The sequence below is a fragment of the Rhinoraja longicauda genome, chromosome 5, assembly GCF_053455715.1.
Source record: "Rhinoraja longicauda isolate Sanriku21f chromosome 5, sRhiLon1.1, whole genome shotgun sequence".
Taxonomy (NCBI): Eukaryota; Metazoa; Chordata; class Chondrichthyes; order Rajiformes; family Arhynchobatidae; genus Rhinoraja; species Rhinoraja longicauda.
This window is the reverse complement of record NC_135957.1, coordinates 22644331-22662068: the sequence shown is the minus strand read 5'-3', so window position 1 is coordinate 22662068 and position 17738 is coordinate 22644331. Positions and strand designations below refer to the sequence as shown.

Below are 17738 nucleotides of genomic sequence, written 5' to 3'. Positions count from 1 at the left end.
ATTTCTTTATGATTCCACCATTCAGGATCAAACCAGAATGATTTGACAGTATCCGCAATGTGATTTGTAGTTTGCAAGTTATTGTCATTGGGATGCATGGTTGAACCATTTGGGTTCGCCTGGAGCTCTAAAGAATAAAGCCTAGCCGACTCAATTTCTCCTCGCATTACAGACATACCATCTTTGAAACCAGTCTGAATCTTTGTTGCAACCGCTCTGTTGCAAGTATATTACTTGGGAAAGGAAATCAAAGTTGTCGCAATTCTCCAGACGTGGTCTCATTAACACTGCCTATAATTAAGATTTGGACTTCTTCCTCTTTAACTCATCCTTTTACATCAAAAGCCAATGTATAATTTTCCTTTCTGGTTGCCCTCAGTCCCTGAATTTTGGTCTTGCATACAGCCAGGTTTTTTAGACATGAACATTTCCCAGCCTTGTACCCTTATGAACAAAATACTCAGCATTTGTTTTTTTCTTACTGCAGAGAATCATCTCACATCTCCCCCTATACTCCACCTGTGGCATTGTTCCCCACTTGTTTAGCCTGCATATAATCACTAGATGTCTCTGCATCTTCACCACTATTCACATTCCCATTTATCAGCACACTTGGAAATGTTACATTTGGTCTGCTCAGCTAAACAGTTGAGGTGGATTGTGAATAGTTGGGCAAACTCTAATCCCTGCAATTCACCATGTGTCTCAGCCTGCCAACCTGAGAAGTACCCTTTTTACTCTTTGTTTTCCGCGTGTTAACCAAATCCCAATCCACTCTTGTACATTATCCCCAATTCCAGATGGTCTTACTTTATTCTGCAATCACCTGTGTGGGACCTTATGGAAGCTATACTTAACGAAAAAGATTCATTGTTAAAATGACAAATCTAATTAAGTGTTGGGATTTGCCTAACGCTGGTGGGAGAGGATGATTCCTTTCTATTTTATATAGAATGTAAAAGCAAGGATGTAATGCTGCTGCTTTATACGGCATGAGGCCCAAGATTGCTCATAATACTCCAAATCTGAAGAAGGATGTGCTGATGCTGGAAGGGGTCCAGAGGAAGTTTATGAGAATGATCCCAGGGATAATTGGGCTTGATGAGCGCTTGATGGCTCTGGGCCTGTACTCACTGGAGTTTAGAAGGAATGAGGGGAGCACCTCATTGAAACTTACTGAACTGAAAGGTCTGGATAGAGTGGATGAGGAGAGGATTTCCACTAGTGGGAAAGTCTAGGACTAGAAGGTCCTCTCAAAATAAAAGGACATACCTGTAGAAAGGAGACGAGGAGGAATTTCCTTAATCAGAGGGAGGTGAATCTTGGAATTCATTGCCACAGACAGCTGTGGAGGCCACGTCATTGGATATTTTTAAAGAGGAGATTGACAGATTCTTGATTAGGAAGGGTGTCAATGGTTATGGGGAGAAGGCAGGAGAATGAGATTGAGAAGAAAAGATAGATCCACCATTATTGAATAATGGAGTAGAGTTAATGGGCCAAATGGCCTAATTCTGCTCTGATTAACTTATGAACTTATTCTAAGTTTGAAAGAATCTTATTTAGAAAAACTTTAATATTAATTTCCATCATGTTTCCAGTTTCATCTTGCTTCTGCCTCCAAAGGTGAAGTTCAGAATATAATAATTAGTATTTCATACTTGAGCACTCTACTGGAGGAGCTTATATAACAAGGTGTTACGAATCAAAACTTTATCTTTAAAGTGAATGGGTTATGGTATGTCTGCATTTCAATCTATTTTTTAAAAATGATTGATTGTAGGTAAATGGAGCCATGATACAGAACAGCATTGTGTAGGCAAGGCAGAATCTAATCGCTGCTGTTCTGGAACTGATAGAGTGAGATTATCACTGCATTCAGTAATGCGGGAGGGTGGTGTCACTGGAATACATGCAAAAGCCTGCACCAAGACTGTTTTATGATGAGAAAAACTGGAATTAAAAAAATCAAAACTGAACATAAATTATTTCACTGTTTCAGAAATGAAATCATTTTTTCTTCAGAATCCAGTCAACATAAGTTTGGATAAAGCAAAGCTTCCTCATCAGTTGAAGTAGAAGATTTTGCATTCCCCAATCCAGATGAGTTGAGTTTGTTATTGGATGTGATATCTTTTGGACCTCGGCCCCTCAGGTGGGCACAAAGTATCCCACACACTGTTTCAAAGAATAGCTGCATGTTATTCAAGGAACCAAAGAGAAGAACATACTGATGTAATCTATGCATAAAGGTGGTCAAATGTTGTGAAGTGGTCTCCACTTGGGATCTTATAAATATTCTCTGTTGATGTGATGAATGGAATGAAGAGGAGGGTTGATACAAGTATATGGAGACACAAGAGACTGCAGATGCTCGAAACTTGAGCAATATAATTCCTTACTTTGGTAGATGCAATTATTCCAGTTGTAGTTCCACCTGAACCTTATTTTACAGGTGCAAGATTGTTGGCAGTGTTTATAAAAGAATTCATAATGTAATCACTTTACCCTAAAGGCTCTTAACTATCAGAACCGAGTGAGATAACAGGTGCAAAATTGTTGACAGTATTTATAAAATAATTCATCATGTAATTACTTTACCCTAAAGGCTCTTAACTACCAAAACCAAATAAACTTTTCTCATTGCAAGTTATCTATATACTAAAACTCTCGTTTGTTTGTTTGTTTGTTCCTGAACTACAGCCAAAATGGTATACGATAGCGCAACAATATTAGGCCCACCTTACTCACCGTCGTCCCTTTGGTGCTAATGGAAGAAGTTTAATTGAAATCGGTGTTATATTTTTAAAGTGATTCACATTTTAAAGTTTAAATCTATCTCCTAGGGAGGATGGGGAGGGAGAGGGATGGTGGAGGGGGGGGGGGGGGGGGGTTAGGAGAGTGTGCTACACCAATGCAGGAGGGGTTTGGGCCCAACGGGTTCACTTGGTCTAGTTAAATCTAAAAATAGATCCAAGATAAAAGACTAGTAAACCACAGGATTGGGGAAGTCCTGTGGGAAAGAACTCAATGATAAACAAAATAAAATAGTGGAGGAAGTAGAATATGACAGTAATCTAGCCAGAAATATTAAAACTGTTGCAAGGCTTTATATCGTGTTTAAAATGGAAGATTGTGACCAAAAGGCAGGAGAAATTGTAATGGTGCAAAGGGAAGTGCAAGAGACCTTTTACCATATGCAAAATGTGACAGAAATAGGGGAACCAAGTGTTGAAAAATGAGGAACTAAAAGCAAAGCTCCTAGATAAAAGTATACACGTGGATCAAATAACCAGCCTTGTGATTTGAAAAGAGATGGAGTCCCTGGTGGCAATCTCTCCCAGACACCATGGGATCAGTACATTGCAACTGTTCACGGAGAAGCGATAAGAAAGAATACAAAAACACCACAGTTCTGATAACCTTCCCTCAATTATTTAACTATGAGGGTTTTGACAATTGAGCACTTTGTATAATCAAATTTATTATCCGAGTCAACGGTTTTATGAAAGGAGAAACTATATTTGACCCAGCTTTTTATTTGGAAGGTGTAGCAAGCAGCGTATTTGAGTGAGAACTTGAATCTGAATTGTCTGGGTAAGGTATCACACAAAGTGTTTAAAGATGCACATAGTTTGAGCAGAACATTGATTAAAAGAGAAAGAAATGAATCAATTGAATCAATGAAGGAAACTAAACTAATGTGAACGGGTGATCTAGGTGTGGACTAGATGGGTCGAAAAGCCTGTTTCCATGCTGTATCTTTCAGTCAATTTCAATTTAATCAAATTGATAATTTGTGAGTTATTTGCTGTTGTCACAAGGATTAATGCTGCGCTTCAACTCTACATTAAAAATCTACATTGATGACATGGACAAAAGATAACATATGCGTTTGCTTATATGCCAACTTCAGACCAGGTGTACATAATCTGAAAAATACCTGAAATCCAACGAATATGGATGTCAATGAACCCAATGCAAACTACCCAATGTATCCCCACATTGCCTGCTTCTACCCAGCCTCCAACCTGACTGTTCCCCTGCCCAGCACTGCCGATGGGCACTCGCACAGCCCCAGCAATGCAGATCTGCATGGGGCTGGGGGATAAGGGAATTGAAGGACACTGAGTGGATGCGGTTATTAATCAAGGGTGGAATGGGAGACATTGCAATGGGATAACCTCACTAGAGGGAGCACCCCTGTCCATGTGGGTGACTCACTATCAGGAAGGCAATGCAATGCAATGGGGATGGGCAACAAATGCTGGGCTGGGCAGCCACTCCCAGATTCCGGCATCAATAAGCAGGTTGCAACGTAAGGGTTTTGTTCTCCAACACCAAGTTCCCCTGAGCTTGCTGAGCCCGCCTCGGGCTGCTCCTCCCTCCCCTCCCCTCCCCTCCCCTCCTCCTCCATTCAGTCGCCTCCCGCTCGGAAGTGCAGTCGGGCCGCAGCGATGGAGGACTGCAGCCCGGGAGAGAAGGAGCTGCTGCGGGCTATCGACGAGCTGTGCCGGGGCGGCCGGGGCATCCTGGCGGCGGCGAGGGAGGAGAGCGGCGGAGGTACGGCCCCAGACACAGGGAGGGAGGGAGGGAGGGAGGTGTTGGAGCGACCCCGCGGCCGGCACTGTAGCAACACGCCGACAGTGCTGCCCCTCCCCTCCCCATCCGGAACATCATCCCACTCACTGCCCCCCCCCCCCCAACCTACTCCCCAAACCAACCCCCTGCACCTCCCGCCTGCTCCTCCACTACCCCTGTTCCCCAATTCCAACTCATCATGCCCCCATCCTGTCTCCCCTCTCATCCCCATCTTGTATCCCCATCCTGTCTCATTCCCATCCTGTCCCCCCATCCCCATCCTGTCTCCCCCCATCCCGTCTCCCCCCCATCCCCATCCTGTCTCCCCCCATCCCGTCTCCCCCCCCATCCCCATCCTGTCTCCCCATCTTGTATCCCCATCCTGTCTCTCCCCATCCTGTCTCCCCCCCATCCCCATCCTGTCTCCCCCCCATCCCCATCCTGTCTCCCCCATCCTCATCCTGTCTCCCCATCCTGTCTCCCCATCCCCATCCTGTCTCCCCCCCATCCCCATCCTGTTATCCCCATCCTGTCTCCCCCATCCTCATCCTGCCCCCCCATCCTGTCTCCCCATCCTGTCTCCCCATCCTCATCCTGCCCCCCCATCCTGTCTCCCCATCCTGTCTCCCCATCCTCATCCTGCCCCCCCATCCTGTCTCCCCATCCTGTCTCCCCATCCTGTTATCCCCATCCTGTCTCCCCCCATCCTCATCCTGCCCCCCATCCTGTCTCCCCATCCTGTCTCCCCATCCTCATCCTGCCCCCCCATCCTGTCTCCCCATCCTGTCTCCCCATCCCCATCCTGTCTCCCCCCATCCTCATCCTGTCTCCCCCCATCCCCATCCTGTCTCCCCATCCCCATCCTGTCCCCCCATCCTGTCCCCCCCATCCTGTCTCCCCCATCCCCATCCTGTCTCCCCATCCCCATCCTGTCTCCCCCATCCTCATCCTGTCCCCCCATCCTGTCTCCCCATCCTGTCTCCCCATCCCCATCCTGTCTCCCCCATCCTCATCCTGTCCCCCCATCCTGTCTCCCCATCCTGTCTCCCCATCCCCATCCTGTCTCCCCCATCCCCATCCTGTCTCCCCATCCTCATCCTGTCTCCCCCATCCTCATCCTGTCCCCCCATCCTGTCTCCCCATCCTGTCTCCCCATCCCCATCCTGTCTCCCCCATCCTCATCCTGTCCCCCCATCCTGTCTCCCCCCCATCCCCATCCTGTCTCCCCCCCATCCCCATCCTGTCTCCCCCATCCTCATCCTGTCCTCCCATCCTGTCCCCCCCATCCTGTCTCCCCATCCCCATCCTGTCTCCCCATCCCCATCCTGCCTCCCCCATCCCCATCCTGTCTCCCCCCATCCTGTCTCCCCATCCCCATCCTGTCTCCCCATCCTGTCCCCCCCATCCTGTCTCCCCCGCGATCCTCATCCTATCTCCCCCATCCCCATCCTGTCTCCCCCCATCCCCATCCTGTCTCCCCCCCATCCCCATCCTATCTCCCCCATCCTGTCTCCTCCCCATCCTCATCCTGTCTCCTCCTCCTGTCCCCCCATCCTGTCTCCCCCATCCCCATCCTGTCTCCCCCATCCTGTCTCCCCCATCCCCATCCTGTCTCCCCATCCCCATCCTGTCCCCCCCATCCTCATCCTGTCCCCCCATCCTGTCCCCCCATCCCCATCCTGTCTCCCCATCCTGTCCCCCCTATCCTGTATCCCCATCCTGCCCCCCCCATTCCCATCCTGTCCCCCATCCCCATCCTGTCTCCCCCCCATCCTGTCTCCATCCCCATCCTGTCTCCTCCATCCTCATTCTTTCTCCCCCATCCCCTTCCTGTCTCCACCATCCCCTTCCAGTATCCCCCATCCCCATCCTGTCTCCTGTCATCCCCATCCTGTCTCCCCCCCATCCCCATCCTGTCTCCCCCATCCACATCCTGTCTCCCCCATCCACATTCTGTCTCCCCCCCATCCTGGCTCCCCCCCATCCCCATCCTAACTCCCCCCATCCCCATCCTGTCTCCCCCAACCCCATCCTGTCCCCCCCATCCCATCCTGTCTCCCCCATCCTGTCTCCCCCCCATCCCCATCATGTCTCCCCCCCATCCCCATCCTGCCTTCCCCTCCCAACCCCCCCCCCACCCCCAAATCTGCATCCTGCCTTCCCCTCCCTCCTCCTATCTCCATGGGAGGGGGGGGAGGGTGGGAGGATGAGGGGGGTTGAGGGGGATGGAGTGGGGGGGAAGGGGAATGGGTGGAGGGAGGGGAAGAATGGGTGGAGGGAGGGGGGGAGGGGGATGGAGTGGGGGGATGGGAAGGGGAGAAGGGAGGGGAGCAGGGACGAGGGGGGAAGGAGTGTGGAGGGGGGAGGAGAGGGTACTGCACCAATGCAGGAGAGGTTTAGGCCCAACGGGTCCACGGTCTATATGAACTAAAGCTGTGCTTGCATGGGATTTGTTTTCCAGCAAAGGCGCAAGAGTTTGTCTCCCTGAAGATAGGCCGTCTGGCTGGACTGATTCAGCTGTATGCAAACTTTTACAACAAGTAAGTAACAAAGTTGGTTCCCTTATGATGGGGATGGGATGGGGGTGGGGGGGGAGATAGGATGGGGATGGGGGGGAGACAGGATGAGGTTGGTTCCCTCAGCAGAGATGAATTCTGAAGAGACGTAAATGAAGAAACCCTTGCCTTTTAATAGTGCCTTTCTCTCTTAGGATGTTTCAAGTAATTAATGAAGTGTTCTTGTACTGTAACCAAAGGTTTCAAAGCTTTTTTATTTGTCACATCTACCAATTAAGGTACAGTGATATGTGAATTACCATACAGCCATACTAAAAAAAGCAACAAGACACACAACTACATAAAAGTTAACATAAACATCCACCACAGTGGATTCCACATCCTCACTGTGCTGGAAGGCAATAAAGTCTCATCTTCCCCCATTTTTCTCCCGCGGTCTGGTCAGTTGAACCATCTGTCGGGGCGATTGAAGCTCCCGCAGCCGACGATCGAAGCTCCTGCGTCAGGGCGATCTAAGCTCCCGCGTCAGGGCAGTCGAAGCGCCTGCGGCTTGGAGCTCCCGAAGTTGGTCTCTGACTAGGGACTGCGAGCTCCACGATGTTAAAGTTCGCAGGCTCCCATGGTTGGAGCTCAGAGGTGGATCCCTGGCAAAGGGATCGCCAGCTTCACGATGGTAAGTCCCGCAGGCTCCCGACATCGGTCTCCAGCAAAGGCCGCCAGCTCCTCGATGTTAGGCCACAGTGCGGACGAGGATACGATACGGAAAAAAAAGTCGCATCTCCGTTGAGGTAATAATAATAATAATAATAAGCATTTATTTTATATAGCGCCTTACCAGAAGCTCAAAGTGCTTTACAAAAACAATCATAACATAAAAACAAACAGACAAACTATCCTAACGGAGAAGCGGCGAATAAACAGCGCCAGCGTCCTCTCATGTCAGGGTCCGGCAGTAGACAACAAAAAGCACAGGACACACAGATACAATTTTTACACAAACAGCCATCACAGTGATTGCTCTAGGCACACCCTCACTGTGATGAAAGGCAAAGAAAAGTCTTATCTCCTCATTCTTCTCCCGTGGTGCCACGAGGTGATCGAGGCTCCCAACTTTTTGAAGCCCCCACCGGGCGATGGAAAGTCCCAGGGCCAAGCCGAGCAGGCCGATGAAGGTCCTGAGCCCCCACCGGGCGATGGAAAGTCCCAGGGCCGAGCCGAGCCGAGCAGGCCAATGAAGGTCCTGGGCCCCCACCGGGCGATGGAAAGTGCTGCGGCCGAGCCACGCAGGGTGATGAAGGGCCTGCGAGCGGGTCGGTCGTACCTCGCGCTTCGGGGCGGTCGAAGTTGCTACGGCTGGAACTCCAAAAAACCGGTCGCCAGCCAGGGACCTGCGAGCTCCCGATGTTGCGGTCTGCAGGGCCCACGGCCGAAGCCTCCGAGATGGTAAGTCCAGGCCCTGCGACCGGAGTCTTCAAGGTCAATCCCAGCTGGAAGCCGCCGACTCCACGATGTTAGGCCGTAGCGCGAACGGAGATACGACACGATAAAGGTCGCATCTCCGTTGAGGAGGAGATTAGAAAAAAGGTTTCCCCCAACCCCCCCACCACCCCCCCACATACACAGAGTTAAAAATAGAACAAAACGTACATTAAACGATGACAATAGACAAAAAAACTAAAAAAAGACAGAGAGACTGCCGGTGAGCCGCAGCTGCTGAACACAGCCACGCCCTATCTTTTAGGTAAGAGATTTAAAAAAAGTTTCCTCATTTCCCCCACCACCTCCCACTTAAAACAAACTGAAGAACACGAAAAAACATACATTTAACACATACTAAAGAAACAACAGAGAAGGAAGGGACAAACAGACTGTTGGCGAGGCAGCCATTGCTGGCGCCACCCGATAATGTAGGAACTGCAAGAGCCAAGTTTTGCATGGCAAATTTCACCAACAGCCAATCCTATGTCAATGAGGTCACCTTTCATTGACTCCAGTAATTATAAAAAAGAGACAAGATGTTGAAACAAGGAACTACAGATGCTGGTTTAAAAATTAGACACAATGTGCTGGAGTAATTCAGCAGGTCAGGCAACCTCCCTGGAGAACATGGATCGGCGACGTTTTTGGTCAAGACCCTAAAAGAGACATATTTACTATTGCATCCTTCACAAATTTGCGAAGTTCCAAACTACTTTATAATTAATGCAGTAGTACCTTTTGATGTGTAGTAATGTTGAGAATATGGAACTTACTTCTTCCCATTTCACCATTCCATCCTCTTTCCACTTCCTCCCTGTGACCACCTGGACTGCTACCTAGTTCTCCTCTCCACACCCCCCCCACGATCAAACTATCTAATATAAATCTCAATAGATGGGGGATATTTTTAAAACCTCTGTATATTTTTCTTGAGTACCTGACCAACAATCTTTCCTTTCTCATTGAAGCTTGAATGTGCGGAGGAGAGGTGATGCTGAAGATTTGTTCAAAAGGTTTTACCAGTAAGTATCACGAGATGAGAAGTTAAACTTTGTGTAATCTCTGTTTTCGTTCTTTAAGGTCAATGGGAACATAGGAGGTCATTTACCTCTCGTCGTCCTTCCAGAATCTAGCTAGATTGGGGCTGACCTGCATCTTAATTCCCTCCACCAGCCTTGGCTCCAAAACTCTCAATACCCTTTGCCTAAAAAATAAATATACCGAGGTAATATATGAACTACACCGTCACCACTGTGTAGAGGGAGAAATGCAAATATTCACAACGGTTGGCTTGTCAGAGAACTATGCAACAGGGAAACAGACACTTCGGCCCAAATTGTGCATATTGACCAAGTTGCCTAACTGAGCTAATCCTACTTGTCTGCACCTGGCCCATATCCTTCCAAACCTTTCTTATCCATCTACTCCTCCAAGTGTCTTTTAAATATCATTATATTATCTGCCTTTATCACTTCCTTTGGCAGATCATTATGGATATGCGCTACACTTTGTGTGAAAAAATTGCACCTCAGGCCCTTTTAAAATATTTCCCCTCTCACCTGAAAACTATGCCTTTTGGTTTTAGACTCCCATACTCATGAGAAAAGATTGTGACCATTCACCTTATGTATGCCCCTCATGATTTTATATTCTTTATAAGGCCACCCCCTCTGCCTCTTACACTCCAGGGGAATAAGGTTCTATCCAGCCCCTGTTGTTAACTCAAACCCTACAGACCCAGTAACATTGTAGTAAATCTGTTTGCACCTTTTCCAGTTTAATTACTTCCTTGCTGGCCAACCTGAATTGTACACCGCTTTCTAAATGAGGTCTTACCAACGACTTACACAGCTGTAACATGACATCCCAACTCCTGTACTCAATACCCCGACCGTTGAAGGCCAACTTGCCCATCGCAACATTCACCACCCTGTCCACCTCCGTCGCCACTTGCATGGAACTATTCCTAATATCAGTCTTTAATAGCCTGGCTTTCTTTGGGATTTGTATCCTTACACTGGAATATCCCATCACTGAAACTAATATATATTTATAACTAATAATATATATTATCTCTTTCTCCCCCTTTCCTCACGAACCGCTACTATCCATAGACCGATAATCTGCCGTACAAAAGTCACTGCAGATGAGGAATAAGCTCCCTTTGTATGTTTAGTGCATTAACGACTAGGTAGTCCCCAGGTTTCCATTCCTGAGCACTGTTCATAACCTGAACTGTCTGTAAGTCGGAAATGAACAAGACCAGTGTGCGGGAGAGGATTACAAGAACAGTTGCGATGGGGGAGCAGGGAGAGCGGTCGCCATCTGGCCTCACTGAATCAGTGCATGAGTCTGCTCACCGCTCCCAGTTTTTCCAACTTGAGGGGGTGGGGGGGAAAGAAGGCATCATAAAGATGCCAAGTCCCACCCGGCAGAAGATGCCTACAGCCCCGCGGCAGCCGGCAAATCCTTCCCCTCGGTCTCCCAAATCCATCGCCTCGGTCTCCCAAAGCCATCCCGCCGGTCTCCCAAATCCTCGTTCATATGTACGTGGTGTCTATTAGTTGGGTATTCGTAACCCCAGGAATGGCCTGTATTAGGCCCCAGTCAACTAAAACCATACATTTATTTTGTATCGGACAGCTCTGCCGCCATGCGGGATCAGATGGAAGACTTGCTGAGGTTTGAGGTAGTTCTGCTATGTTTTTTTAAAGTTGTAAATTGCCCAAATATTGACTATAGTTTGGTTGAGTTGAATGCACTTCTGCTGTGTTTAATCATCCACATTACGAAATGCCTGGGCAATTTTTCTGTAACTCACTGGGCTCAAAAGCAGCTCCCAGCTGGGTGGAATGTGATTTCCGTGCTCGCCCTTGATTGACATCGCTGGAGAGTAAAATTGGGTTTAATTCAGTCTTGGAACTGTTCCTGCTGGTTTACCTGGAGGTGGTTTAGGTTAAAATTGCACTCCACCTACCTCCAGTTGATCTTTTCCTCAACTTGAGATTCTTTCCATCGCAACTGCCAAAGATAGAATCACTTTACAGCCAACCGTGGCTGCAAGGTAGTCTCATCATTTACTTTGCGTGTGCTGATTAGGGATAACTGAGCCGATAAAAGAAAGTTTGAATTCTGTTACCCGATTTAGCATTAGTACGAAGTCTGTTTCCCCCAACAATAAATTTGTGGGGTAAACCAGCCCGTCCTACAACAGAACTGTTGTTATAACTGCAGGTGGGAAATGAAACCAATGTGGTGTAATTATCTGCCTGGAGCCTTGCTAGCAGAGTTCCTCTTGCAGCCTGCGATCAACACCCTGATACTGGCTGCCAATGCTGACAGGATAGATCCTCCTTCCTTGGTTCCTCATGGCCACCCAGTGCTGCCCTCTGATTACTGACTGTTCGTTTTGGCCCGTGGTGAGCTAGTTGAAATCCGTCACCCGAAGCACCCTCCATCTGCCTGGCTGCTTGCTGTTTCCAGCAGTTTTCTGTTCTCAGGATGAGAGCATGTCCGATTAGCAGCATGTGTCACTCCTCCGATGTCATAGAGTCGTAGAGCAGTACAGCTTGGAAGTTGGCCATTCGGCTTCCTTTGTTCATGTCGACCAAGTTGGCATATTGGACTGGTCCTATTTGCCTGCATTTGTTCCATAGCCTCCCGACTCCTATCCATTTATCTGTCCAAAAGTCGTTTGACAATCATAATTGTATCCATTTCTATGGCTGCTTCCAGCAGCTCATTCCAGATACAAACTCGACCTGAGGATGAGTGAAAAAGTTGCCACTGACGTACCTCTTAAATCTCTGCCCCCTCGCCTTGAGCATTAGTTTTTGACTCCGCTGTCTTTGGGAAAGGACTGTGAGCATTCATTTTATCCATGAACTTCATGATCTTATACACTTCAATAATGCCACCCATCAACCTAAACTCCAAAAGAAAACATCCCCAGCCTATCCAACCTCTCCCTATAATTCATTCCTGCATGCCTAAGTAATATCCTGGCGAATCTTATCTGCACCCTTTCCAATTTGATGACATCCTTCCTATAGCAGGAAGACCAGAATTGCACGCAGTACCCCAAGTGTGGTTTCAACAAAGACTTGTACAGTCGCATCATGGATGGCACGAGACGTCAGGGCATCACTTCCGTCAACCATCATGGTCCATGGGGTGATAGAGTGAATAAAAAAGTTATGGAGTCAGTGCTATGACTGAGTTTAGTTTAGTTTATTGTCACGTGTACCGAGGTACAGGGAAAAGCTTTTGTTGCGTGCTAATTAGTCAGTGGGAAAACAATACATGGTTACAGCCGAGCCATTTACAGTGTATAGATACATGATAAAGGGAATAACGTGAATGACTGAAAAATGTGCCCGAGTAATTTGTGGTCTTGCGGCCTCAATCATTTTAAACAAAGGTGTATCTGAATAGAAGGGACTAATTTATTTTCCATTAACATTGACTGGCCCTGTCCTCTCTCTCAATCCTAGTTGGAGTGGAACAATTTCCTTGGTGATGTGGATAATCAAATAAAAGCTGACTCTTTCCAGACCCAGTTGAAATTGGGCACACAGGTCCCTGGATGCCTGAAGCTCACTGATGTGAGAAGTGGAAGGTAAATGATTACACAAACTTTATGCTGAGATAATGATCCCGGATTCACATCTGGAATGCCAGTCAATTAGCTACCTAATGATCCCTTTATATCTTGATAGTTTTGGCTAGTTGTTGAGGTTTAAATGTTGAAAACGGTGCAAGAACAAACACTGATATGATTAGACCATTGTCTTTTGAAGCCTCCTATTTGCTACCACATCCATCTCATTGGACCATCTCTTTAATTCCAACACTTTCATCAGCCCATCTCTTCAGTCTCTCCACCTTTACATTGATCCTTTCCCCAGCTCCTCCATTGAGATCCTCCATTGCATAAATGTGATATTTTCTTGTTGAATGAATCCCTATTGGGGGAAAAAAAAAGTAGAAGCTTGGCGTTCAATGGGTGCACCAGGTCGTACATTTTGTCATTCTGGTTTCCATTTCAGAGAAGTTCAACTTGAGGACTTTCTGCACGGTCAGGAGAAACTGCTGCTGGTTTTGCTGAGGCATTTTGCCTGACTACCGTGACGAGATCACCTGGTACAGCTACAGGCACAACAGGTACATTTCCCGTCCCTTGGAGCCTCCAGCTTGAATTCTTTACTTCATGCGTTGAGTCCCGTGACTATTTGTAGCAGAGACAGGCTGTTTGACGAGCTAGATATGTTACAGTCACTCCCTCATGTACATCACCCTTTTAATCCAAATCATCTCATACAGAAGGAATTCCAGCTGACTGGACTGTTTGATCTTTACCTGCTCACGGGCTTGTCAATGTTTTTGTTTCACATGGCGTTCACTGGTGATTTATTAGTTGATCTAATTGTTGATTGGTTTAATTCTTGATTTCATTGGTGAATGATTGGTGTTGTGTTTTGCACAGAGCTGCCTTGATGTTGTGCCCTTGAAAGTCCTGCTGATCTCGTTTGAATGTCAAGAGGAAGCTGTTCAGTGGCTTCAGGAGACCAAATGTTCCTACGACATGTTGCTGGATCCCAGTCGGCAGGTACCTAGCTCATAGCGGTTGCCCGAGTAAATCTGGTGATCCTAATCAGGTTATCACCACCTGGATTCTGCTATTTTTCACTCCTACAGATAGGGCCCTCTGTCATCGGATAGAGAAGATTGTAGATTTACCAACCATTTAAGTTATTATAAACATCCTAGCGCAGCAGGGTACCTGCTAAAATGTTGACGCTCGAGTGATATTAGGAAATTTGATCAACACGATAGGTTTTAAGAATACTGAGACGAGCTTGATAGAATAAGGGAGCCAATGATGGGGTGAAAAAAAAATGGTGCGAATTCAAGAACCCACAGATGGGGAGGCAACGAAGCCAATGATGGATATAAACAGGAAAATAAAGATACTACTGTATATTAAAGACAATGGCAAACAGAACATATTGCAATGTTAATGGGCATTTGGGTCAAAGAGGGGGCTGGCAGTGCATAATATTATGTTTATTTTACAGTTGTACCATGCGTTTGGTTTGGGAGGATCTGTTAAAAAGGTGTGGAACACTGATGTGATTATTTATTATGCAGAGCAATTAGTCAACAATCGGACCTTACCAAAAAAAAATCAAAAAGCTGTAGATGACCCGCACCAGGTAAGTTCAGCGCCTGTAATTAACCAATCAATTAAAGATTATGTTCACATGTCCGCCCCATCCCTCTGAACGTCACATTCTCAAACTGCATTTGATAAAATATTACCATGGGTGCCAACCTTTAGTTGAGAACTTCATATCATATCATATATATACAGCCGGAAACAGGCCTTTTCGGCCCTCCAAGTCCGTGCCGCCCAGCGATCCCCGTACATTAACACTATCCTACACCCACTAGGGACAATTTTGACATTTACCCAGCCAATTAACCTACATACCTGTACGTCTTCGGAGTGTGGGAGGAAACCGAAGATCTCGGAGAAAACCCACGCAGATCACGGGGAGAACGTACAAACTCATTACAGTGCAGCACCCGTAGTCAGGATCGAACCTGAGTCTCCGGCGCTGCATTCGCTGTAAAGCAGCAACTCTACCGCTGCGCTACCGTGCCGCCCGTGACTTGGTGTCAGTAAGCTCCTCCATTTTTACCCCTCTTCTGGTCAACTGCAATCAACGGTGCACCAATGTGCAAATGTGCAAGCTTCATCTGATCTCATTAAGTCAATGCCACTCTTGTCCCATTTGTGAGCAATGGTGGGTTCATGGTAAAATATAGGTAGAGAGTCCAGTGCAATCATGAGGGAGCGCTTTATTGTTTGTGAGTGAGGTTGACAGGCACAGCTGAGACTTCCACACCTCCCCCCCCCCCTCCCCCCCCTACCGCCAAGTTGTTTCTAAATGGGGTATGATAGATTTTTCTTTTCTCAACAGCTTGGTGGTGACTTTGGTTTGGATCAACGAGGGACAATCATTTTCTTCCATCCAAGCACCACTCCAATAGACCGACCTGATGTAGCAGAAATACTGAAAGTCATGAAATAATGCCGATTCTGTAGAGTAGCAAGAAGCTGGAGGTGGGGGAAAGAAATTATTTAGCTGTTTTGATAAATGTGATTCTACATTCCTGATCTTTGCAAAATTAATACACACAGGACAACATAACGTGCAAGTGATAAGCAATAATCTAATACCTTAAAACAGTAAGAGCTTCATTTCACATGACCGGTTGTAATTAGGGAATGAGGTTCCAGAGAAATTGAAGAGAAAACCGTGCATGGATTTGGATTTGATTTGTTTCACCAGAGCTTCCTTGATCTAACTGGGTAGGCATAATCACTTGTGAACACTGTCTGGTGGAAAATCAACTGGAAGTGTTTGGGGAAGTGTGGGGAGAGGTCACACATTCATCACATTATTCTGTCCCTGACTGAATACCAAATGGCAAGGATACATTGAAATTAAAAATCTGAGGAACATTTTGAGTTAAAACCCAAGGGTTTCAAAACGAAGAAATGTGCTTACAAGAAATACATTCAGAATTCAAAATGCTGGAATTACATTGGATCTGAACTGGGAAAGAACAAGTTAAATTTTCAGTTGAATGGCCTTGGAAAGTTTAGTTGATTTTTTTTCTGGTCTCTCTTGAAATAGTTGTTAGGATCTGTGTGTGTGTTTCGTGGGGTATGTGGGAGCACCGAGCGATGCTTCCGGTAGCGGTGAGAAGGGAGTCAAATCTCAGTCAGTTTTATGTGGATGACAGTCGTGCCATCACTCAGGATATCTGAATGGTACTGCTCGATATAACTGTAAAACAGACAGGGGCTTCACCTTACAACAAGTGTCACCCTGAAAGTGTATGAGTTGTAAATGATAACTGATATATATATATATTTAAAAAAATAAATAAATGGTGGCTTTGTGGATTCACGTTGCTGCAGAAAACCAAAGGCTGCATTTTCTGTCATTCTCTCTCTCCCTTTTTACGTAGAAACATAGAAAATAGGTGCAGGAGTAGGCCATTCGGCCCTTCGAGCCTGCACCGCCATTCAATATGATCATGGCTGATCATCCAGCTCAGTAACCTGTACCTGCCTTCTCTCCATACCCCCTGATCCCTTTAGCCACAAGGGCCACATCTAACTCCCTCTCCCTTTTTCTCTCTCTCCCTTTTTCTCTCTCTCCCTCTTTCTCTCTCTCCCTCTTTCTCTCTCCCTCTTTCTCTCTCCCTCTTTCTCTCTCCCTCTTTCTCTCTCCCTCTTTCTCTCTCCCTCTTTCTCTCTCCCTCTTTCTCTCTCCCTTTTTCCCATTCCCTTTTATATGGACCATAACACTGGAATAGAGTAAAGGGCGTGTTTCTATTAATGTTTTATATGGACCATAACACTGGAATAGAGTAAAGAGCGTGTTTCTATTAATGTTTTATATGGACCATAACACTGGAATAGAGTAAAGAGCGTGTTTCTATTAATGTTTTATATGGACCATAACACTGGAATAGAGTAAAGAGCGTGTTTCTATTAATGTTTTATATGGACCATAACACTGGAATAGAGTAAAGAGCGTGTTTCTATGTTAAAAGACCAAGTGGACCTGCTGGGCCCAAATCTCTCCTGCATTGGTGCAGCACCCTCTCCACCCCCCTTCCACCCTCCGTCCCTCTACCTCCCTCCCCCTTCCCCCCCAATCTATCCCCCACAACCCCCCTAATACTCATTCCCTCCCTCCCGAGTAGATTTAAACGTTAAAATGTGAATAACTTTAAAAATATAACACCGATTTCAATTAAACATCTTCCATTAGCACCAAAGGGGCGACGGTGAGTAAGGTGGGCCTAAAGTCGGTGCGCTATCATGTATCGTTTTGGCTGTAGTTCAGGGACAAACAAACAAACGAAAGTTTTAGTATATAGATGCAAAGTACTGCCAGTTTTTTCTTGGACAAATAAACAAGTACTGCAGGAGCTCAGCAGGTCAGACAGCATCTGTGGAGGGAAATGGACGGGCCCAGTTTGGGTGCAGCATTGAAAGACAGTGCATTTCTTGCACAATTAACACGGTGTTCCCTCTGTTACCTTCATCAGCAGGAGAGTGACCCAGTCCCATTACAC

The 17738-nt window shown here is 46.7% G+C and overlaps 1 protein-coding gene across 1 annotated transcript; it reads left to right on the top strand.

Annotated features, from left to right (window-relative positions):
- The first annotated feature begins 4225 nt into the window (after positions 1-4225).
- On the top strand, positions 4226-16571 carry selenol (selenoprotein L). The gene is made up of 9 exons (XM_078400020.1): positions 4226-4563; positions 7043-7121; positions 9545-9598; positions 11220-11265; positions 13070-13194; positions 13625-13739; positions 14062-14184; positions 14654-14791; positions 15563-16571. Exons 1-6 carry the CDS (start codon positions 4458-4460, stop codon positions 13695-13697), a joined length of 483 nt encoding a protein of 160 aa, XP_078256146.1. The 5' UTR covers positions 4226-4457; the 3' UTR covers positions 13698-13739; positions 14062-14184; positions 14654-14791; positions 15563-16571.
- The last annotated feature ends 1167 nt before the right edge of the window (positions 16572-17738 follow it).